This window comes from Sander vitreus, chromosome 22 (genome assembly GCF_031162955.1).
Source record: "Sander vitreus isolate 19-12246 chromosome 22, sanVit1, whole genome shotgun sequence".
Taxonomy (NCBI): domain Eukaryota; kingdom Metazoa; phylum Chordata; class Actinopteri; order Perciformes; family Percidae; genus Sander; species Sander vitreus.
The window spans coordinates 15,203,830-15,227,335 of record NC_135876.1 but is presented as its reverse complement, the minus strand read 5'-3'; the positions used below and the strand labels follow the sequence as shown (position 1 = coordinate 15,227,335).

At 41.6% G+C, this 23,506-nt stretch overlaps 2 protein-coding genes across 6 annotated transcripts; one reads left to right on the top strand and one right to left on the bottom strand.

Moving 5' to 3' along the window:
- Positions 1 to 162: 162 nt before the first annotated feature.
- Positions 163 to 13,108, top strand: ccdc191 (coiled-coil domain containing 191). Its single transcript, XM_078280152.1, has 17 exons — positions 163 to 395; positions 1,029 to 1,067; positions 1,284 to 1,419; positions 1,540 to 1,698; positions 2,538 to 2,716; positions 2,858 to 3,081; positions 4,119 to 4,263; positions 4,372 to 4,592; positions 4,783 to 5,032; positions 5,618 to 6,057; positions 6,982 to 7,073; positions 7,419 to 7,501; positions 7,620 to 7,721; positions 7,877 to 8,020; positions 10,719 to 10,871; positions 11,099 to 11,253; positions 12,511 to 13,108. Exons 1-17 carry the CDS (start codon positions 324 to 326, stop codon positions 12,650 to 12,652), a joined length of 2,736 nt encoding a protein of 911 aa, XP_078136278.1. The 5' UTR covers positions 163 to 323; the 3' UTR covers positions 12,653 to 13,108.
- zdhhc23b (zDHHC palmitoyltransferase 23b) lies at positions 12,768 to 23,023 on the bottom strand. 5 transcript variants are annotated; one of them, XM_078280146.1, is made up of 6 exons: positions 22,837 to 23,023; positions 16,751 to 16,905; positions 15,186 to 15,875; positions 14,576 to 14,743; positions 13,776 to 14,045; positions 12,768 to 13,271 (listed from the first exon to the last, which is right to left on the bottom strand). In XM_078280146.1, the coding sequence occupies exons 2-6, from the start codon at positions 16,885 to 16,887 to the stop codon at positions 13,049 to 13,051; spliced, it is 1,488 nt and encodes a 495-aa protein (XP_078136272.1). In that variant the 5' UTR covers positions 16,888 to 16,905; positions 22,837 to 23,023; the 3' UTR covers positions 12,768 to 13,048. The 5 variants fall into 5 exon arrangements, with proteins under 5 accessions (XP_078136272.1, XP_078136270.1, XP_078136271.1 ...); XM_078280144.1 differs by having other exon boundaries at positions 22,772 to 23,022; XM_078280145.1 differs by having other exon boundaries at positions 22,776 to 23,022.
- Positions 23,024 to 23,506: the final 483 nt, after the last annotated feature.

The window sequence follows — 23,506 nt, the reverse complement described above, 5'->3', positions numbered from 1 at the left end:
AAGCAAATTTAGAGAAGTGAGCAGCGTTGCTATGGTTACCAAAAACCACAAACAAGGTGTAGTGGGCCATGTAGTCCTAAAATCCTTTGTTGACGCGACAGTTAGCCTAAAAAAATGGTTAATTTACTACATTACCCAGAATCTTATGTGATCAAATCGACGGCAGTTATGTGTACAGGTCTTGCGTTGTGCGAAGGTTCTTTGAGCCGACTTCTAAACCTTTAGTTGAAATACTAAAAAAGTTGGCTTTTGTGGCTGTTGGTAGAAGAGTAATGATGTTTGGGCATATATTATAGTAGCAGCGGTCTATAACTAAACAGATTATGACATTCCCAGGTCACAATCCTCACCTGTTTAGGTGGAGGAGGCTCGGCAAGAGTAAAACTGCAGACAAGGTAGGCTAAGTTTTGTCTTTGTACAATTGAGAGGTATAGGTTTCCAATTATAATTGGGGAAAAAGGAATTAAAATGTGGCTGCCTATTCTAGATAATACATTCAGGCTCACCTCAACACTTTCTCTTACATCAAATATTTTTTCCAACTATTTTCATTTTGTAGACCTTTCCCCAGGATTATCAAATCCCCTAGAGATATAACATAATTGTACAAAAGGGCCCTATTGGATTTATGAATGAAGAAGAAGCACAGCATCAGTGTTATTACTACGGATGAAGGATGGCTCATGTCAGAGGATGGCTTAGAAATGTCATACAGATGACCTTTCTTAGATATTCATATGCCTGCAGTCTCATATGATTCCTGTCTGACGAGACCGAGATAGCTGGATCGCTGCTAGTAAAGCACAGACTTTTGGATGTCTGGGAAATAATTTAATAAGTAATATGCTGATTTAAGGCAGCAGCTGAGCTTTCCTAATAATCAGCAGACATCAGGCATTGGCTCAGCCCACAGCTCAAGGTGTCTGTGTCTGTGAGCTTGGCTGGGCATTTTCATGGGCCCTATGATGTCTTTTGCAAAACACTATCAGCTTACACTTGAAATTATTATTTTTTTCTTCCAATAACAGATGCATGTGAAGAATGGTAACATCGATCAGTGGAGGAAGGTGAGATAACTTATTTTCAGGTGCAGCTGTGTGCACGTGTATTTTCATGATGCATTTTTGTATCATTGCATGTATTCTTTTGGGTTTTGGACTGTTGAAAAACAAGCTATTTGAAGATGACACTGTGACTGATGGGCATTAACCAAGTAATTGAATAATCATCACATTAATTGATAATGAAAACAATCAATAGTTTTTCTATTGTTTTGTCTTTAGCGCGTAGAGGTGGCTTCCGAGTTTGCTGTATCGGAAGTCTTCCCCCACAAGAAACCTCATTTAGGAACCAACAGCCTAGTTGTACCATTGCGAAGCACTGAGCAGATAAGAGATCATGATGATGCTTGCAGTGAAGGTAGGTCAGCCTATAAAAAAACAATAGAGGTCTCTAGAGAAATGTCACCTATATAACAGAGTTGATCCTGTGCAGCAGCAGCAGACAGAACAATAATATTTGGGTGATTGCTTGTTGCAGCTCAGGCTCTTCTTGGTGATTGGCTGAGCAGTAAGTTGCGACTGGAACTGGAACTGGAAGTGGAGGAGGAAGATGACCTGATGTGCTCCAGTGAGAGGAGAAGCTCTGTTGCACTGGCAGGTGCTCAGCCTGCCGCCCTTAACTACTGCAACTTTGATGGTACAAAGCATGACAAAAACTATATAACCTATCCAACTAACCTCCTCTTTATTTGAATTAATCAAGATCAGTTAAAGCTAAGGTTTGTAGTTAAATATGTCAAAAGTTGGAGCAGAACACCTTTAAAGGACTAGTTCACCACAAAGGAAGATTTAGTCATTATCATGTAATCTTAACTCCAACTCACTGATTGGAATTTATTTCACTGCAGAGATGTTGAACTTGCTTGAGAATAGAAATTGATCACAGTGAGCATTTTATAAACTTTCTTTTTTTGTCAAAGTTAAGTTATCATAGTATAGATGTTTTCTTTTGTTTGTGCATTCACAGTCTGAATGTTAAGACTTCAGAGTTAAATGCCAAACTGCAATGTTTTAAAACCAAGAGGCTAGCAAATTTCAATTTCCTTTCACAATGTCCTGTCTTTTGGTATTTTATTTAAGTTTCATATTCCTACAACATAACTTGTGAATGCAATGGTTTTCAACAAGTGACTTCCACATCTTAGATGTAGGAGTTTCCTTGAGTTTGAAAACAAAACTATTAACTGCACTACAATAGAGTTAAACAATAGAGCACATATATAATGTGTGTATGTCTAAATGCTTTCTGTAAAGATTATCTCAAGCAAGTGTTTTGAGTCTCGGCGCATTGATTTTCACATCATGGGGAAATGAACTGAAAGGGCAACAAATCAATCTGAAAACATATGCTTTGCAAATCTGTCAGCAGTAATTTATAGTACAAATGTTAATGGTATAAAAAATAAAATCACTGGTACAGTCCTTTTAAAAACTCCTCAGTTATAATACTTCTTTTTTACACTCACTCGTGCAAAGATCTGTACAACTGCCTGGCCGAGGAGGAAGAACACAGTGCCGTTAATAGCTTCCTACAGGACCTGATGGAGCAAGAGGTGTTGGACTCTGGAGTGATGGAGGAACTGGCGCTGGATGTTGGACAAACAAGGAAGAAGTTCAGAGATCCGACTGTCACCATGGAAGCACGACACCTGCAGGTATGTGACCAAAGTGAATCTCAGTTTTCTCGAGATAAGAGGCGTGAATGCTGTGGGTTGGGAAACTGTCACCATGAGTAGAATGATGGGCACCCATGTTGTGTTCTCACTTAAATTAATTGCTACTGATTGCCACTGAAGGTGCGAGAGAACAGGGCCCGGCAGGAGGCTGAAAGGCAAAGGCAACAGAGAGAGAGGGAGGCCCGGCGGGGTGCCATAGAGGAGGCAAAGAGGAGGGAGCGAGTGGAGGACACAAGGAAGAAGCAGCAGGGACGCAGACAGGAGGAGATGGTGCAGCAGGAGATGGTGAGACTGCGACGCCAGATGGAGGAGAGGAGAGGCCTGGAACAGCTGGTTCGACAGAGGTATGGTATCCACAGCAACCACCGGCCTGTGCTGAAGTGCTTATCGCCCAAATCTGAAATAACCCTCAGTCTCCTGTCTGATTGCATCGTACGTGATCTTGCCTCTTCCACCTTCCTATAGTGGATTGAATGGATTAATGGTAACATATTGAGAAGTAAGCCAGCTCCCTGACCCAAACGAGGGTCCCTGTGAAGGGCATTGCACACAAGCTCATGTCCAGCACGGTGAGACTGCTGTGTCATCTCTTACAAAGTGTGTAGCAGCCAAGGTACAACATCCTTTGTTAAAAGCGATCAATGGCTGTCACCATGCGGAAATAAAAACGAGACCTTTAGATATACTTGTACAGCGGTGCTTTGAGCTAAATGCAAACATGACAATGCTAACATGGTGATGTTTAGGAGGTATAATGTTTCCCATGTTCACCATCATCCGAGGCTGATGAGAATGTAATTGGATTTGCAGGTTTTTGGTCATAAATCAAGTATTGGACAAATGAAAAATTCAACCTAATGATGGTGCTAGATGAAAAGTTGTTAAAAATAGTTATGGAGACATTTCACTCAGATCCACAATTGTCAACCCGTGGTCAGGGGATTCATAATCTGGGGATCATGAATGTCAAATGTACAAAACTTAATGGCAGTCCATCCAAAAAAATGTCACGTATTTCTATCTGGACCAAAGCGGTGGACCGAACCAGCCGTCATTGCCATTTATAGAGCCATGCTGCTAGCATAGCTAAAATGTTTTACGATTGTATTACAGGGCATTAGTTTTGTCATTAAGGTATTTCTACTGAATTTAAATTCTGAAAATCTAATAAAAAAATTAACAGAGATTGGCAAGAGAAAAATAACCAATTGGGTCAGTTCCAGGAGATACGGTGTACAATTATGAAAGACCACATATTCGTGTTTAGTATGTGTTTATACACACCCAAAAAAAAGATTTATTTACTGCAACTTTTAGAGATGACTGCTATTCTTTATGGGCCCCTGGTAGACTAAGAAGTGTATGTATGGTTATTCCACAGGGAAAGGGAGAGAGTGGAAGGGCAAAGGGCAGCCAGAAGCGTCCAGTCAGCTCCTCCACTTCCCACAAAACAGCAGCCGCAGGACACAGAGAAACTTTATAAAGAACAGAAAATTCAAACCATGGTTCTCATGGGTAATCTCAAGGTTGGTTCCTGTACTGTGGCTGTACTTGCAGGTTGGTACAGCAAATGTATCAATGTGAGTTCTCTAACTTGTGGGCATGCATGTTTGTGCATGTTTCGTATGTTTTAGTGTCTGCAGAGGCATTTCTCCAAATGGTATTCAGTGGTGTTGGCCAGAAGGCTACGCTTAGGTAAAGCCATGGCCCTCTGTGACTGGAAGCGGCAGCTGAGAGCCTGGCGAGCGTGGCGGGCAGTGGTGTGGGCAGAACAACAGCAGCGAGAGGTGGCGAGAACAGAGGAGGATCTACGAGCTGAAAACAGGCAAGAACCTCAAAGGAATTACGTTAAAAGGTCCTGATAACCCATCATTGTATAAATCCTGCCATTTACCACAAATTATACAATGTAAATTACAACCTATATTCAAAATGAATTATTAATGATGGCAGTATTTCTAGAAGACACCCTCCATCATCTCCGTTACCCCAATCAAGCAATAACTGAGGGGTAAAAATACAATCACACCTGTTCCCTCCTCCAGGCGATGTCAGCTGGCTGTGGAGAGTGACCGAAGGCGGTTGCTTCGGCGATGTCTGAATGAGTGGCAGCTATGGTGTCGGATGGAGAAGGAACAACGAGAGCTTTTAGCCCAGCAGCAGGAGACCCGGCGCAAGATGGCTGCCTTAATCAATGCTGCATCAACAGGCAAACTCAAGGCCACAGAAACCACAATTTATCAGCCAATTATGGCCCCACCTGAGGCATCTAACCAACCAGAGACAACGGAAAAGGTGAGAAGTGCACTGCAATAATTTTATTAATAGTTAAACATCTTTGTTGATGCTTCCCACTGAGAACAACCTGGCAAATCACATGTTTAAACACTGAGTGGAATCATGACTAAAACATCAGCCCTATCCTTGGCAGGTGGTGATAAAGGCTAAAATTAAATTGAACCTTTCTCAGTAAGTCAACCAGGAAGAAAAACTTTTCCTGCTGAAATATTCACATCTCTGGAGAGTGAGAACAAGAAAAGAGTGGTGTTAATATATAGGGGACGGGAATGTATAGAGCAGATGGAAAGCATACTAGAGAGAAATAAGAGGTTTAGGATAGTGGACCAGAGCTCAAGGGACAGTAGAAACGGAACAGGAGATAAAGTTGGAGTTGCTGGAGGGGTCAATAAAGAGGACTGACTTGCTCTCATACTCCTGCTGCGTATATATCAGGCTTTCCAGAGCTCAGTGAAGATTAAATTGGACTGAAATACTGTATCTATATTATCTCCCTTAAGTTTTTCATAAACCTAAGGGGGGAATTTCTTTCATATATAGCCTATTACCATCTTCATATCTGCTCTGTTTTCATCTCTGTAGGGAGAGCACCACAGGTCAAGCACTTCAGCCCGCAATGCCTTTGCAGTGCATCAGAATCCCGCTCCTGCGGGTGCTGTGGCCCAGCCCACTCAGCCATGGCAGGTGACCCGACAGCATGCAGCACCGACTGCTGCTGAGCTCCAAGGGGCACGGCAGATATGTGAGGGCGGTGGCTTTACCTGTTCAAAAAGCACAGTGCCACCGGGCAGCAAGTTTGAGAACAGACACGCCGCCCAGCAGCAGATCATCACACAGCAGAGGAAGCTTTTGAAGGAGCAGCAAGAGCAGATTGCACGGCTGAAGGAGGATCAGAGCGTGGCGGGGTCGGAGCTGGAAATGGAGAAAACCACACAGCTCAAGCAGCAATCAGTAATTGGAGGCTCAAGACCAAAGAGCCTCAACTTTGACCGCACAGAGCAGAGGAAGGCCCACTGCACAATGTAAGGCACAAAAACTCCAGATGTGTGTGTATCATATTCACCACTCTCTCATACCTCACCCTATATAACCGTTTATAAAAACTGTAACTAATGGCTTTATTAATAGTTAATAAACCTTTTTAAAAAATAGATTAGGAATATGGACGTTTTGGGTACAACAAGTACACTACAGTGTGTGATGTGTATCTATTCTTAGCCTGGCCTCTCACTTCAACCCCTGGACTTTTTCCATTTACACGTCCCAAACGTGCTGTTAGCTCTAAAACTGTCTTTAGATGAAGAAAAATCACTTAGCTTAGCTCACTTCTCTTTCTACAGTGCAGACTAATATTGGCAGGACATTGTCTGTGTACACCCCAGTGGGTAAACATGGGCTTTTACAGAAAAATCTAGAATAGTACAGGCACTTATTGTTTTCAGGAGCTACACCGAGGTACAGTAAATTGGGGTGAAAGTCATCCGTTAATAGCTTTTCTTTTTAAATACAAGTCATGTAGGAGTATATACAGTCAGCTACAGAGTGATTTTAAAGCTTAGAGAGAACAGAGGAGCAGGAGATTGTGCAAAAGCCAATATTTTGTACATTAATAGTTCTTATAATTAGATATTTAAAAGCCAATATTTTGTACATTAATAGTTCTTATAATTAGATATTTATGTGATTACAGATGCTTTCCCAGAAGTCTAAACAACCTTGAACATATAGTTTTCATGAGTAAAAGCAAAACCTCTGGCTCTGACCTCCCACTAAAATTAATTTACAGATGCATGGATGTCTGATGCATGTCGGTTGAGTTTGATTGGTTCGATACCTATCTGAATAAAGTTTGCCCGGTAAGGATCAGGAAGATGTGAATATGCAGAGAAATTTATAATGACGGGGCTGTGTTTCTGTGCTTCTTGCTGTGATCGTTACTGTTGAAGAGCACCGAGAGTTACCGGAACACTTGAAAGTCTCTGTGCACCTCCAAGGGAAGCTATCACACGACAGACATGCCACCATCCAATCATCACGGGTCAGTCCGCAAGGTCCTTCACTCTGAGAGCTTAAAAGCAGAAGACGAAATACACAAACTCACATATACATATAAACACACAGCAGGTACATATCTTCTTCCAAACATAGAATGCTGTAGCTCTCTCACGCATATGGAGACAAAACAATTGCATAATAAAAGCCTATAGATCTATAGTCCACAATAGTCTGACAACAGTAGCACTAATTTTTTCCTTTCAGTTGCATGTTCAGAATATGAAGGCTGAAGCATACATACATAAACATCCACATATCCACTTCTGAGACTCTGTTTGTACCAGAGGAATACCTTGTGCTCAACTCACCCATCTCCCTCTCTTTGAAGCCATGGAGGCCCGTTCACGTCAACGTGCAGAGCGAAGGAAGGAGATTGAGGGACTAAAGAAAAAGAAGGAAGAGGAAAAACTGGTAAGACATTGATAAGTTGTTTTCTGGACCTCCAAACTGTTTTGTAGGGTGAGTAGCAAGTTGTAATTGTCTGAAACAATATTCTTTTTTAAAACATAAATTTAATTTAACTCTTCAGGCTGAGATGAAAGCTGCTGAGGAGCAGAGGCAGAGAGAGGAGGAGGAGGAGAAACGCAAAGCAGCCGAAAAGAAGAGGGAGGAGAAAAGGCAGAAAAGAGAGGTGAGATTCATATTTTATGGATGTTCCCAAAAACATCAGTCAAAATACAGAAAATGGTAACACTGAGCAACATGTATAATGTCACTTCTTTCTGTGTGTGTGTGTGTGTGTGTGTGTGTGTGTGTGTGTGTGTGTGTGTGTGTGTGCGTGCGCAGAGGGAAGAGGAAAAACAGAGGCAACTGAAAAGGCAACAGGAGCTCCTGAAGCTGGCCCACCAACACTACCACAGAAACTTGCTGCTACGGCGAGGCCTGGCGCCATGGAAACGCCTCATTCAGCTCAGACAAGCCAACATACAGGTGAATCACTGGTCTTGTCTATTTCAGTCGTCAGCTACAGCAGTAGAGTATTATCAGCCGTATTCAACCTGCCCTCAGTCCTCCAACTCAACATTTTAAGAACCCAGGAGGCGTTCTTGATGCTTCTTTGATTTTTAAAATCCAATTTGAATAAGGGACTGTTGGTTATTTATTTAAGGGGCCACCGGAGGAGTTTTGGGACCTTTAGGCTAAAAAGACTTGACCCTCCCCTCGCCAGTAATCATTTTTCTATGACCCTCCAAAATGATATGAAAAAGAAGCATGACCCTCCCCTTATATACTAGCTTGCGCTTAGCAAAGATATACAAATGCCATTTGATTTTTTTTTACAGCCGTGAAATACATCTCAACCTCTGCATTCTCATCTTACGCATCCCACTCCTCTGTTATGGTGTGGTGGCCATTTCAGTAGATTTACTCACTAACATTATTGTGAAAACACAATAAGCATGGAAACTAAATGCACACTTCATGCATTACTGCATTACTTCAAATACTAAGTTACTCCTCTAGTAAACTAGTATTCATATGAAATAAAACAATAAAACGTTGAGACCATTCAGCAAAGGAAACTGGGAAATAACCAATTCAACACTGGTTGCTATGGACTCGTCACTAGGCTTCCTCAGTCGTATATTTTAGCACATAGGTAAAGCTGCCGAAGCTGAACATTATATTCCAAAACATATATGTTTATTTTTAAAGCAGATTTTAAATTACATTGTAATAATTTAACAATTCACCCTTATGAAATCCAATCGTGGCACGGCTGTCTTGGAACGCAATAGACAGACGCTTAAATTCAACTAAAATGTAACGGAGAACAATCAGTGTTGGACCTACAGTCTGTTGAGATGCCTCTCCAAACTCACCATAAAACCTTAAGACACGTTGAGAAAAAAAATCCGTATTTTGCCGTAATCCAATGACACGAAAAAAAAGTAATCCACAGCGATTAGTAGATCCACCAACAGAGTCACGGTGTATCCAGCAAGGCGTCACATTCACCAGCCGGCTCCAAACAGGTGAACGAGGCCTCTCCACTTCGCCGTTTAAACAAAGTGGAATAAACGTATAAAAGTCCAAATCTACACAAAACCCGCAATCAATTAGTAAGCTGACATCACATGTATATACATGGCATTTAGGAAACCTTTATTTATAAGATGTCCAGACATAGTGCAACAGTAACTTTCGTTTTTTGCGTCCTGCTGCTCCCATCGTCAGCCAGGTAATATTCTTTTTACTAAAGCAGTATATGAAATCTGATGTGATGTGTTATTTAAGATATTTATAAAATATCTGGTCATGCCAGATATAATTAATTATTCCACTTATTTTTTAAACAATGCAATTACCCGTTTCAGCCACCAGCAAACTCATGGGTCAGACCCATCTGGTAGTGAAGGAGGGCAGAGACTAAGAGCTACATGAAAAAATATGCATCAAACAAGCCACTTTTCATGAATACAAAAGTTGGGTGACCCCCTCCTCCTGCACTAAAACAGTTTGGGTGACCCTCCCCTCAACAGAAAATAAAAAAGACATGACCCTCCCCTATTTTCTTCCGGTGGTCCATTCCATAAATACCAAATGGTCCCTAAGCAGGAGGAATTTTTGACCTACAAGGGTAAATCCAAGTCCACGCCATGGATTTGAATAATAAAAAGGTTAAAGACTTGTTTGCATGGAGTGCTGCATGTGCGTCTGCTATCTGACTTGGAGGCAGTCGCTTAAAGGCAATGTGTGTAATGAGAGGCTTTTTATAATTCAAATCTTTGATGGACATAATGCTTCCCAATTTTCTCATACTAAAAAGCTTGTTTATCGTTTTCCATCTGATGATTATGACGACTAATCTGTCTTAAATTTGAGCAATTCTAAAAGGATTATACATGTTTTTCTTTGTCAGTCCCCTTAACTGAAGCTCAGACATGTTCATAACACACCTTTTTTTTAACCAATAGTATAAATAACTTCTTAAAAATGTAGTAGTATAACTTCTAAAAAGGCCATAATAAGCAGAATATTTGGCACTTCAATTTCTCTTTTTTCTTGGCTGATTAATGTATTCATTTATTTATTTATTATATCATTAAAGGGATGATTTTTTTTTGTTCCATTTTTATAATATCTGTCCATTGGTGCTGTATTTTCCCTTATTGTGAAGTACTTTGGAACTTTGATTTTCAGAAGTGCTATAGAAAGTTAGTTATTATTATGACAAAATACCACACGCTGTGTATCCACAGGCAACCTATTTTAACACATTCAATAGACTGCGCAATGAGCAGACTGCTGTGTTAAATATACTCACTCAGCAGCTTAAAAGACCTAAGCTACGAAAAACATAAACCCACCAACCAATAACACTCTTAAACTCTTGATCTGAACATGCGGTAGTAGGAACATTTTCAAACAAAAGCATGTGACAACTTGACAGTATCATCATTTCATCTTCAAAATGTTCCTCTCTTTGCACAGCATCACACAAAAACTTGTGTGCATACATTTCACAGCTATATATAAACCCTCTTTGTTAATTGTGAGATTCAGTTGAAGACAGGAGCTTCATCATTTGATAGCGCTCCATTGTTCCAACCTGGCACATACATATGATTGAGTTTGGATGCGTTCATCAGTGTGCATCAACGTTTTTCTTTTCAATCTCTGCCAGCTGGCTGAGAGTCATCACAATCTCTTACTCCTGAGGGGGTGCACACTAGGCTGGCAGCAATCAGCAAGAGAGTCCCTTACTGAGAAAGAAGCTTCCGCTGACCAACTGCACCAGCACTTTCTGCTTCGGAGGAGCTTAAGCTGCTGGAAAAGAGTGTGTACACTCCGCACACACAATCACAAACACAGTTACTCAATCAAGATTGCAGTCTTCCCATCTTCTGCCAGAGATTTAGAGCAACACCTTTTCCTAATCAGCTCTTCTACCTGTTATCAATCATGTTTTCTTTAAAGAAAAAAATTTTTTTTAACCAGTTTCTACTTGCCATCCTCATCACACTAAAATGCTGAAACTCTCTGAGTGAATATTGTCTGTTTCAGCTCAAGGACTGGCGGATGATTCAAGAGGAGAGAGCCAAGCGTTTCTATCGCACTCGCACTCTGAGGAGGTTTCTGCTGGCACTGCTGGACCATGTGACCCAGGAGAGGCTGGTGGAGTGGGACCGTAAGGAGCTGGCTCAGGAACACAATAACAGGTCTGCAAGCTGTGACTTTCCCATATCTTTAGTGTGTGGATGCTGCAGTGTGCTCCCCCAGTGATACAACCAACTACCAGGATGTCAAATTAAATTCAACAGCTTGTGTAATTACGAGTTGAAATGTAATATAAGAGAAGTTGGGTTATGGTATGCTAGAAAAAAAACACTATGCCTTGATTTGTATCAAACATAATCATTTATGTTATAGACATTTTAAGGTCTATTCTAATAAGAAAGTTAAGACTTTCAAGATTGACTTGCGATAAAAATAGTTAATTCATGAACAAACACTACGGAATATGATAAAGGTTACCAACTGGAACATGCATATTTGAGCAGAAGCCGTTGTTGAACATTAACCAATATGAAATGTGAGAGCTTTTGCTTTTTTCGACTGCAACTGCCTATGCATTAGATTATAAACTCCACCATCATCACCTTAACTCCAGTGAAGTGCCTCAAATCTGCTGTTAGCTGTAAATGCCTCTTCAAACTATGAGTAATGGAGTCTGTTGTGGTGTTCAAGTAGAAACTTCGATATGGCTAAACTAGCTGGCATAGCATAATGTTTGTAGCCTGACTGGTCTCTAGCCCTGGATAATAAAAAAAAAAAAACATGGAACCATGAATGTCAATTTTACCAATCCATCTTGATGTTGAGATATTTCACTGGATAAGTGGAGACTTTGACCTGCTGATGGCAAAGTCAGGGGATCACATAAGATTCATCCGATGTGAACCAAAGGTGATGGCAATCCTCTCCATAGATCTTGAGATATTTCAGTCTGAACTAAAGTGATGCACAGACAGACCGTCATTGCCATCCTAAGAATCAAGCTGCTAGCATGGCTGACTTTGTTTGGTGACTTTTCTAATTTGCATTTAAATTGTTTTGCAAAATTGCAAATTTTAAATCAGCAAACGCATTCAGGTTTCGATTGTGCTTAATAACATTATTATGTGGTCTTCTGTTTTCCCATTGTGGACAAAATGAATTCTGTAGCACTGGTCTAACTATGATTTCACCATCATTGATACAAAATGTGAGAATAAACTTTAGCTTCTCAGTTGTCACCTAAATGACCAAAGCATGTAGGCGAATTCCCACCTGCTGCCCAGCTGCCATGGTCAATAAGCCCCCAGTAACATCATGTGAAAACTCATTAGGTGTTGTCAACCCAGAGGTCCCTATAATTCAGTTTGTTATTGCTCACTTGCTTTTCCCGTCTGTACCTCCATCTGTCTGCACTTCAGACGGGTGCTGCGACGATGTTTGCTGGCCTGGAGGCAGTTTCCCTGTCTGCTGCGCAAGGAAAGAGTGAGGGAGGAGCAGAGGGAGAAGCTGGGACGGAGAGTGACTGCGGTTCTGCCTGATTTCTGCTCCTATCCACTGTAAAGCCTCTGGGAGAAACGGACATTGTAGAAGACAAACTGCACACCCACACTGACGACACACAAACATCTCCATAACTCAGAGGGCACACATGCAAATACAAAATGAATACACATGCAACTTTCTCACATTCATTTAAATACATTTCATTTCTTACAAACACACAACTGGATGCATACAACCTTTAGGATACCAAAAAAGGTGACATTAATGTGCTTTTAATTTATTCAGGAATCAGTTTGAACCAGCTTAAGAGAATAAAAGTCACTATTCATATTCATACTATCCAATCATTTATTATGTTGCAATGGTGAGCTGTAGAACTTTAATTATGTTACTTGTGCCAGGACGTTTGATTCATATGTGATAAATATCCATGACACAGTTCACAAATCCAGGTCAGGTTCCCTCCTTTGTGAACACTGCAGATAAGTGTTTGTGGAGGAGTGTGCAGAGAGACCATCCTTGGAAAAAAATGTTTTGCACATTTGGTGCAGGACTGACCAACTCCAGAGGTGTCATCTTGTTGCTGACGCCGTGCTCAGAAAAAAAGGTCCCTAGGAGGACCAGAACAGATAACTCATTCTTAGATGTTTCTTGTATGTCAACTTCCAGCAAGGCACTAGAATGTAGAAGACATAAAGACAAGTCCAGGGAAGACGGTCAGTGTGAAGGAAACTGTGATATTTGTTCAGCAGACATTGATAAGGTCTGTGTGAGTAGATACAGCTGCATAGAGGAGATTCCAGTTGTGAATGACATTCATGTGACTGTATCTGGGGTTTGTAGTTATGGCTGTGTCAAAGTCAAAATCAATAACTGCAGTAACCCAGCGATAAAGGTCCTGGCAGGACTTAGAGTGAAAGGAGCCATGCTGCCATCCATTGGACATGAACAAGAACAGCAACACCACTTTGACACAACACAATGCTTTCTACAGTTACTGTGGTGTTTTCCTGATGTTAGCATCAACTTGTCACAGGACAGAATTTATCATTTTGTAGGTTTTGTGCTGTACATTCACATGCAACATAGACCTAATACTCATGAAGCTGCTGCAGACTTTATTACTGGGAATCCATGCTGTCTGGGGTTTTTAAATCAGGGTTGGGCAATAGTCTCTTACACTAGTTCTGTTGGGACAGGAGAGGGTGGATTCAGTTTTTCTCCCATGGTCATGAACTCTTCCCAGTTCCCACGGAAACCTCGAGAGTAGACGCCGGTGTCCACGACGAGTCCCCAATAGGCCCTGCGAGCGGTTTTGTCTCGCAGGGCAATGCGTGCCTCACGCTCAGTTACGTTGTAGCTAATGTTGATGACCTGCACCACCAGCAGGTGGAGCAGCCCACAGGTCACGACACCGCTGTACCACGCACAGGTGAAGCAAAGTGCAGCGCTGAAACAACAATACGCTAAGATGGTAAATGAAAAATACTCATCAGTGGTCTCTGGTGTGTAAATTATGCAATGATTACAAATAAATTGTAATTTTGGCATTTCTGTACTGCAATTTCTTGTTACTTGTTGGCATTGACGTGTACACTGATATCCATATCTGTAATGCATTTATATTTATCAATATTAGTGTGAATGTATGGGTCGGACTCTACTTGCTTGTATTAAGACCTGATAGATAGATAGATAGATATTATCATTTTCTTTCTCATCGTTATATTTATAGTTTTTATGAAGGATTTATAAGGATTTTTTTTTTTTACCCAAACTGACCCAAAAGCTTCTAACCTGGGAACATAACAATAAATGGGATGAAAGCAACACAGACAAAGAATTGGTGTATTGTTTTTCAATTAAACCTATATTATTAGAATGGGGCTTCAGAATTAGGTAAATTGTAACTTTAAGGGAATATAATGTTAAAGTTACCCAGCCCAGAGTGTAAGAGGGGGAGATCTTTGCTCTCAGTACCTGTACTGGTTGTAGACCCCCGGGCAGTAGAGCAGGGCGGTGAGGAGGTGTTGATTTGGACACACACTCTGAAGCACCAGGCTGATCCCGTACAGGGACGTCAACAGGAAGAGGACGAGCGTAAGCAGGAAGCTGCGGTGATTGAGCTGACCGACACAGTTGTTTATCCTACCCGGGCACCAACGGAGGGGACGCACAAACACACAAGTACACACACACACACACACACATACACACAGGCAGACAAAACATTGTACTGAGACCGGGGTTACACTACACTACACACATGTAGGACCACACATATATGTGTAGGAGTGGATGATAGCAAGGAACTGTTCACTTGTAGCTGTAATTAATGAGTGTGTGATGGTGGCTCGACACAACATACAAATATGGTTAGTTTGAGCTGATTACGTATCCTGGGAAGAAAGACATTTAAGAGCATTGTTTTGAAAATTAAAAAGGACTTCTTTTTTTTGGATTTATTGAATAGTTTGTGTAGAAAAAACAAGCAGATGACAAACGAGACAACCTCAGTGTTTGAGAGGTGAGACAAAGTGGAAGAAACAGTGATGACAGGCCAAGCGAGAGGCATTTTAATGGAACCCACCAGACACAGTGGTGGTCGAGACGCAGCACGCAGACACCACAGATCCGACAATGTCCCGCCCTCGGGGGCCGCACCACTCTGCACGCCGGACACCAGTTCCTTTGGCTGCTTTCCTTCAGCTCCACTCCCGCATGCTCCGACAATCCCGCCCGGTTGGCTACTGTCATCGTCACATCCTGCCTCCCCCCGTTGATGACAGGGTCTCTGTCTGCCAGAGGGCTGTAATACGTCACCGTGCTGTGGACGGCCTCTTTGTTTGGCCGCACAATTCCGGGTTCTCTCTTGGTGTGGACAAGAGCTACCAGGGTAAGTATGACCCCTAAAGTAACCACCGCTAGCTGGATCAGGCTAACATCCCCGCTGGGAAGCACATAAGTGATGAACAAGTAGTACATGTACGCCAGGGAGAAGAGTGCCAGGCTGAGGAAGAAGAGTGTCTGTCCTTTCTTGCGGTGGGTGAAATAGTAGTACCACAGCACCAGGCCAGGCAGAGCTGTCAGAATCACCATGCCGAGCAGGAAGTGGAGAGCAGCTAAGTGCAGCAGGACCGGGAGGAGAATAAGAGGAGGGATGATGGACAGGTCAACTTTTCGGGCTCCGCCCCAGAGCCAGGGCATACGAATCCGGTCTGTGAAGACTTCAGCCACATGAGACAGGGATTCAGGTTTCTGAGGCTCCCTCTTCATAAACCTGAAAAAGTAAAAAGAGGTGAAATATGTTTACTTCAGGTGATCAACAACTTCTTCATCATCATCTGGTAAAGCCAACAAATAATTAACTTGTTTTAAAAAAAAAAATCTATATAAACTTTTTTCACACCTGACATTTTAGTTCAAGGACACGTCAATATAACGACTCTCTGAGGTTGTACTTCAAATGTTGCTTTGAACTAAATGCGAACGTCAGCATGCTAACATACGCACAATGACTACACAGCTAGCGGTTTAGCAAGTATAAAGTTCACTATCTTGCTTTAGCATGCTAAAGTCAGGGGATCACCAAAATGATCACAATTCATCCTGAGGGAACAGGAATATCTGCACTTGAGAACTGTGAACTGCTGTTGGTGCTATAGGAAAAGATGCTGAGAATCACCAAAAACTGCTTTGGATTATATCACCAAAGCAGGTAGGATTATTCTTCTGGGGACATGAATGTAAAGAATTCCAAGGCAATCCTAGTTGTTGAGATATTTCAGTCTGGATCAAAGTGGTGATCCTACTGACCAACCAACAGACCAACATTGTCATCGCCACGAAGAAGCAGGGCTAAAAATGTCAAATATTTGCTGGTTCCAGCTTTTCAAATACCAGGCTTTCCTGTTTTCCGCTGTTTTATATCATTGTAATTTAAATATCTATGGGGTTTGGGCTGTTGTTTGAACGAAACAAGCAATTTGAATATGCCACTTTAAGCTCCACAAAAATTGTAAAGGGCATCAGTTTTCAGACATTTTAAAGACTGAAAATTAATCGTTTAACTTAAGAAATAACCAATAGATCAAATGTCAAGTAAAACTAATCATAAGTTGCAGCCCCAGAGTTTTTCAGTTTAATGTCTCTCACCTGTCACAGGCGTCATCCAGGTCCTCACAGTCACAGCAGCAGGCTACCACATGACTGCGCTCTCCGAGTCTGTTCACATACTCACAGCAGCACAAGGTCTCCTCTTCCTCCAGCACCTTGTTGGCTCGCTTCTTCATGATGGACAGCCTCACAGCCTATCAGATTATAAAAAAAGGTTTATCTGTACCGTTATTTACATTTGTGTTTTAGATAAAATAGGATTCAGAGACAAACAATTGGCAGATAAGAGACGGGAAGCGAAAGACAATACCTGTAAATACCTCTAAAAGCCCACTTTGCTGAAATTTCATTTGCACACAGCAGCTTACCAGCTATTTGCACGTGCTTTGGTGGAGCGGTTTCAAACTGATTCCCACCACTGCAAAGGCTGCTTATTTGACCCTACCCAGTCCACCTCCTACCCCCACATCTGGCACACATCTGTCATGCTTTAATGATTTACAGGAACAGAATGGTCCCGTCAATGCAGCCTGCTGGCTTGTTTAGACTGCACAGATGGATTTGGGCTGAGGTGGGGCAATGGAAGCTTTTATAACAATCGCAGGTCTTCGGCGTCCCCTCCACCACAGTGAACAAAACTAGTAAACCACTAAGTGGGATGAATCCTTCAGCTCAGTAAAACCTGTCTCTGGGGGGGGATCTGGCTCAATTGAATGAGCCTCTGATTAGCAGGAAATCAAAGCATGACCTGGTGTTTTATTATTAGTCAGCCACTGATCAAACTAACATGGTAAAAAGGACATCAGGCGCAGGAAAGGCCACCACACTTAACAGGCGAGTCCTTCTAGGGCCTAAAGAGAAGACAGAAGGCTGAATGTACTGAAAAAAAGTGTGTGGGTGTGTGGTAGCTCCAACTAGCACATCTGCTCCCTGACAAAAAAAACTAATACTGCTGCAAGGATTCATAGCATGACTGTGGTGCTCAGCTGTTTTAATGTCCTGTTGTAACACTGAGCCACTTTCTGTGGTATACAGTTTGACTTGCAATTGCTGCAGGACATTGATTGTAAAAATGTAATGCAGGATGGATCATGTACTCTGTCTATAGGGATAGAAGGAGTGCCGTGGTTTAACTTTGTAGGTGGGACATAGAGGTGAAATGATTAGTTGATTAATCGATTATTAAATAGACAGAAAATGAACGACTATTTTGATGATAGCCTACTTCATCTTATAAATTGTGAGGATGTGCTTATGTGATAGTATACAGAATACCTTTAGGTTTCAAACAATGAACGTTAGTTAAACTAAATAAGGGATCTGAAGATGTCGACTTGAACTTTGGGAAATTGTGATTTGTATTTCGTTTTCATTTTTTACATTACATTTTTTTGACAAGAAAGTAAGAGGCAACAAACGTCAATGAAGTTAACCTGCTGAAGATTTTGTTAAATAAACAGTTTGACATTTTGAGACACTTTCTGAGAGTTTGATGAGAAGATTGAACCCTTTACCCTGAAGCTACAGCAATGGGACTGCTAGCTTAGTTTAGCATTAGACCCCAACCGATATATCGGCGGGCCGATATTATGCATTTTCCAAACTATCGGTATCGGTATTTCAATATTCATTCATCAGAATCATTTATAATGACAAATGATTCTGATAATTGAATATTAAAAAATAAAATAAAAACTGATGAAACACCCTTCAACCATGTTCTGAGTGTTGGTGTTGCATAGTTTGTCCCCCAGAGGGCGCTCTACAACGTCCCTGTTGGCAACAATCTTTGATTTTTTGTTGTTATTGTCTTTTTGTTCAAAGGACTAAGTTTGTATTTTTATACATTTTATTTATCAGAACTTTAATATATTTTGATGTTCCTCTGTTCTGTTGTGACAATAAAACAACTATTATTTTTAAACTGCATTATCATATTATTTTAGTACTAAAAATAACTACAACTAACTACAAATAACTAATGTAAGGGAAATCTGTTTGTTTTGTTACGCATTTCTGGAATAAAAAAAAAAAAGTATCAGCCGATATAGCGGCTTATCGGATTTTTAAAATCATCAAATATTTGTATCGGTACCGGCCTTAAAAATCCTTTATCGGTCGGGCTCTATTTAGCATAAAGACCGGAAACCTATTTCTTCTATCAACATGACAAACTGGTCTGGTCTACAGCCTCTGCAACTTGTGTCTTGATTAAAAATGACATTGACAAGATGGCTTCTTGCACTTTAACGAGGCACTGAGTAATCAGTAACGTTACTGTCGACCCACATTTGTACTTATCATAAAGGTGTCGTGCCATGGTACTTATTAGAGATGGTCCGATACCATTTTTTGCTTCCCGATACCGATTCTGATACCTGAACTTGCGTATCGGCCGATACCGAGTACTGATCCGATACCAGTGTGTCATATATTATATTACGTTTTAACAACTGTATACTACTATCCCTGTATGGATGTGATATTATTTCTATCTTTGTTGTCGGTCTGGCTCAAGTTAAACTCTTTGTGAAACATGAACAAGCACAAACAATGAATGCCACAGAACTTTCTTTTTTTATCCAGTTTGACGGTCGTTATAATGGAAAAAGAACATAAATAAACTACTTTAACGTAGATTTTCTTTAGGGCTTTATTACGTGGTATCGGATCGGTGCATAAACTCCAGTACTTCCCGATACCGATACCAGCGTTTTAGGCAGTATCGGAGCCGGTATCGGAACATCTCTAGTACTTATCCCCTCCAGGATTTGTATCTCCTGGCTGCGGGAGCACGCGTGCACTCAGAGCAGAGTTTAATGGAGAATTCCAGCCAATTTTTACATTAATCTTGATCGCAATAAATATGTGTGTACTTCCGATTGAAAAAAAAACCTGACCCGAATCAGTGCAGGCAACACAGAGTAGCTGCAGCTACGTGTATGATCTTCCACTGAGCTAAAACGGCAGTTGTCGGGGCAAGTTTTAGAGTGCCTTTGTGCCTCTTAACAGACATAAAATGCAATTAATATTGTCTGTACAACATGAACAGGACCCTTACGTGACAACGACATGCGTTTTCAACTCATACATTGTTTAAATTCACCTACCCTGGTCCCTGTCTCGATCCTGCCAGTAGCTGGTAGCTGCCGTCTGGTGAGTGTGTTCAGCCAGGCTGTGATAATGATCCCGACAATAATCCACGGAGCGGCGGTGCTGTGGCTATGTCCTCCAGAGGACAGGTCATGCCTTCGCGATGAAAACCTGAAGTTTATTTACCCTCAAAAATAGGGTAATTGAGCAATGTAGTGGTTATGACCATATCAGTGACTATGTAACTACATGGAAACGGGCCAAATGATGTCTGTGGCTTGCACAGTGATAGCGTTAGAGAAGGTAGCTGTAGCCTCGCGCTGAAGTCCTGTTGTAGCAGGAAAAGGAAACAGTGTGCAGATCGCTCCGCACTACCGTTTTTTTAGAGGGTAATAAACTTAAATACGTGACATGAACTGTCCTCTGGAGGACACAGCCACACCACCCCCGCTCCGTGGATTGTTGTCGGGATGATTATCACGGCCTGGCTGAACACATTCACCGGACGGCAGCTAGCAGCTACTACCACACTACTGTTTTTTTTTTTAGGGGGGAATAAACTTCAAGACGTGACATGACCTGTCCTCAAGAGGACATAGCCACAGCACCGCCGCTCCGTGGATTATTGTCGGGATGATTATCACAGCCTGGCTGAACACACTCACCAGACGGCAGCTACCAGCAGGATCGAGACAGGGACCAGGGTAGGTGAATTTAAACAATGTCTGAGTTGAAAACACATCTTGTTGACACGTAAGAGCCCTGTTCATGTGGTACAGACATTTTAATTGCATTTTATGTCTGTTAAGAGGCACAAAGTCACTCTAAAACTTGCCCCGACCACTGACGTTTTAGCTCAGGGGAAGATCATACACGTAGCTGCAGCTACTCTGTGTTGCCTGCACCGATTCAGGTCGGGGTTTTTTTCAATCGAAAGTACGCGCATATTTATAGCGATCAAGATTAACGTAAAAATTGGCCGGAATTCTCCTTTAACTGCTGCACTTCCAATTCACCTCTTAAATGGAAAAAATAGCGACGCGACAGTGTTTTCCATAGTATCAAGGGTCTCATTTTTACATGTTTATTTGTCTGTTACATTAAGGCGACGTGTAAATTGTTTAATGCGTCGTTTATTATTGTGGATTAATCGACAGGGTTTTCCAAAGTTCCATATTGACATGCACCTTAGCTACATAGGCCGACTGATCTATGTGAGTCATGCAGGTTTATGAACAATATTTTTTCCTCGTCTTTGCTAACCCGTCCCTCCCTGCCCTCTGACGTGATTTCTGTTTTAATTTAATTTAGTTTAATATGGCTTTTCAATTAACCACTTTGTTCACCTGTCTACCATAAAGTTACAGAGGGGATACACATTATATCAGGCCGTTTTTCACCTGATATGTGTATCCCCTCTGTAACTATTGCTAGATAACAGCAGACATCTCCATATTATCTCATGTTGTTTATTGTGACCTGGTAAACACTGAAAATAACACACATGATGACAGGACAGACCCTTTGCATGTTAGGGGAGGGGATACACAACATATCAGGTGAAAAACGGCCTGATATTTTGTGTATCCCCTATGTAACTATTGCTAGATAACAGCAGACATCTCCATATTATCTCAGGTTGTTCATTGTGACCTGGTAAACACAGACAATAACACATGATGACAGTACAGACCCTTTGCATGTTAGGGGAGGGGATACACAACATATCAGGTGAAAAAACGGCCTGATATAATGTGTATCCCCTCTGTAACTTATATGGTAGACAGGTGAACCAAGCGTTTAATTGAAAAGCAATAATAAACTAATTTAAATTAAAACAGAAATCACGTTAGAGGGCAGGGAGGGATGGGTTAGCGAAGACGAGGAAAAAATATTGTTCATAAACCTGCATGACTCACATAGATCGGCCTATCAGTTGGCCTATGTAGCTAAGGTGCATGTCAATATGGAACTTTGGAAAACACTGTCGATTAATCCACAATAATAAACGACGCATTAATGTAACAGACAAATAAACGTATTTATGTAGATAAATTAGACCGTTGTTACTATGGAAAACCCTGTCGAGTCTTCCACGTCGCTATTTGTTCCATTTAAGAGGTGAATTCGAAGTGCAGCAGTTAAACTCCGCTCTGAGGGCAAGCGCGCTCCCGCGGCCAGGGGATACAAATCCTGGCGGGGATAGTAGCCTACCTTGGCTATACCAAAGAATTTCTAATATGGGAAGAAGTTCCACTCCCTCGTTACTTCCGGCTTCTGAACTGGTTGCAGTTCCACCAGAGTTCCAGATAGGGGGCGCTCACAGGCCAGTGCAGAATGAATGGGACTCTATGGAGCTATACTCCTCAAAATCCACTTTTCTCAGGATATAATTTTTTGTCTAGTAATTTGAATGTTGCATTCGAAAGGGGAGGCTAAGAAAATGCACACTGCTGGGTGTTAGATTTTTTTTAAAGTCGCTTTTTTGTTCTAAAAAGCCTTTTAAAATGTCAATGACGTCATACACATATACGACCAGAGATACTATTTACGGCAAGCTCTTTTTTCTCTCGAGGCATCGACAACACAGCTGACAGGTTAGCCTCTCCCTGTTAATACACGTGCTAGAAAGAGGTTTGCTAATGTTTTAAAGACCACGCCGAAATATTCACTCTGACATTCTGGCTCTGCTTCGGATGCCGTCAAGTGGGATCTCCGATCGTAATCAGCCGTCCCATTCATTTAGCACTGGACCGCGATCACCCCCAGTGGAACTCTGGTGGAACTGCAACCAAAGTAGGTACAATGGGGCTGAATAGGGAGTGGAACGGCTTTCCGTAGACGGGCTTTGGCTATACCTTGGTACGACACCGGTCAACAAGCCGCTGCGTCAAACACAGCTTAAATGTGGCGCCAAAGACACACAGTACATGCTAAAACACAGCCTTAACATACATAAAAACTGACCTACATGCCGTTGCTTTCGAGTAAATATCGACTGAAACGGTTCACCCCCGGCGACCGTCTTTCACCTGGTAACGGCTGTCGTATCCGGTGTTTTTCACAGCTGCATGACGCCCAGTGTGTCGCGGAAGTCTCCAAAATAACAATAGCAGCTGGTCAAAAACCAGTCTGGGTTCATGTGTCCGGGGTGGAAAAGGGATCTTGTTACCGGGTTTCGTCCTGCCCCCAGTTTCCCTCCTGACGTCAAATGAGCTAGACTCTCCCCGCCCAGGACACGTTTATGTCATGGATTAACACTAACGTTGTCTATGGTAGCCTACCACGTTCTTACAGGACAGCCATGTAACCTTTTTATACGTGCATGTATGTAACTCTTATTTTGTTTACAGTCTATGGTAACGCATATTATAAAATTACAATTCTTAAGTACAAGTGCCTCAAAACAGTAGGCTACTTGAGTAAATATACTTAGTTTCTTTGAACCACTGGATATTACAATAAAAGTGTATGAAGTCCCTATAGGGATATCAGTATACAACAGGAAACAGTGTCATTTCAATGTAAATTGTAATCTTACTGCAGATACGCTATAATTGCTATAGGCTATGTCCTATGGATACAATTAAAGGTATATAAAATATCCTCTAGGAGTAAATAAGGACAGGCTACTGGTCAATAATTAAAGACGGTCTGGATAGTCTTTAAGCTTTGACAAAGGAACAAGACACATTTTGCTTC

Excerpts from the sequence above, each read along its gene's own strand:
- zdhhc23b (XM_078280146.1), bottom strand. The coding sequence starts at position 16,887 with ATGAAGAAGCGAGCCAACAAGGTGCTGGAGGAAGAGGAGACCTTGTGC. Across the intron at positions 14,744-15,185 it reads CTCGACCACCACTGTGTCTG|GATAAACAACTGTGTCGGTC; the intron begins GTGGGTTCCATT and ends GTGCCCGGGTAG. Across the intron at positions 13,272-13,775 it reads CCTGTCCCAACAGAACTAGT|TGCCTTGCTGGAAGTTGACA; the intron begins GTAAGAGACTAT and ends TCTACATTCTAG.
- ccdc191 (XM_078280152.1), top strand. The coding sequence starts at position 324 with ATGACATTCCCAGGTCACAATCCTCACCTGTTTAGGTGGAGGAGGCTC. Across the intron at positions 1,699-2,537 it reads TAACTACTGCAACTTTGATG|ATCTGTACAACTGCCTGGCC; the intron begins GTACAAAGCATG and ends ACTCGTGCAAAG. Across the intron at positions 7,722-7,876 it reads AGAAAAGGCAGAAAAGAGAG|AGGGAAGAGGAAAAACAGAG; the intron begins GTGAGATTCATA and ends GTGCGTGCGCAG.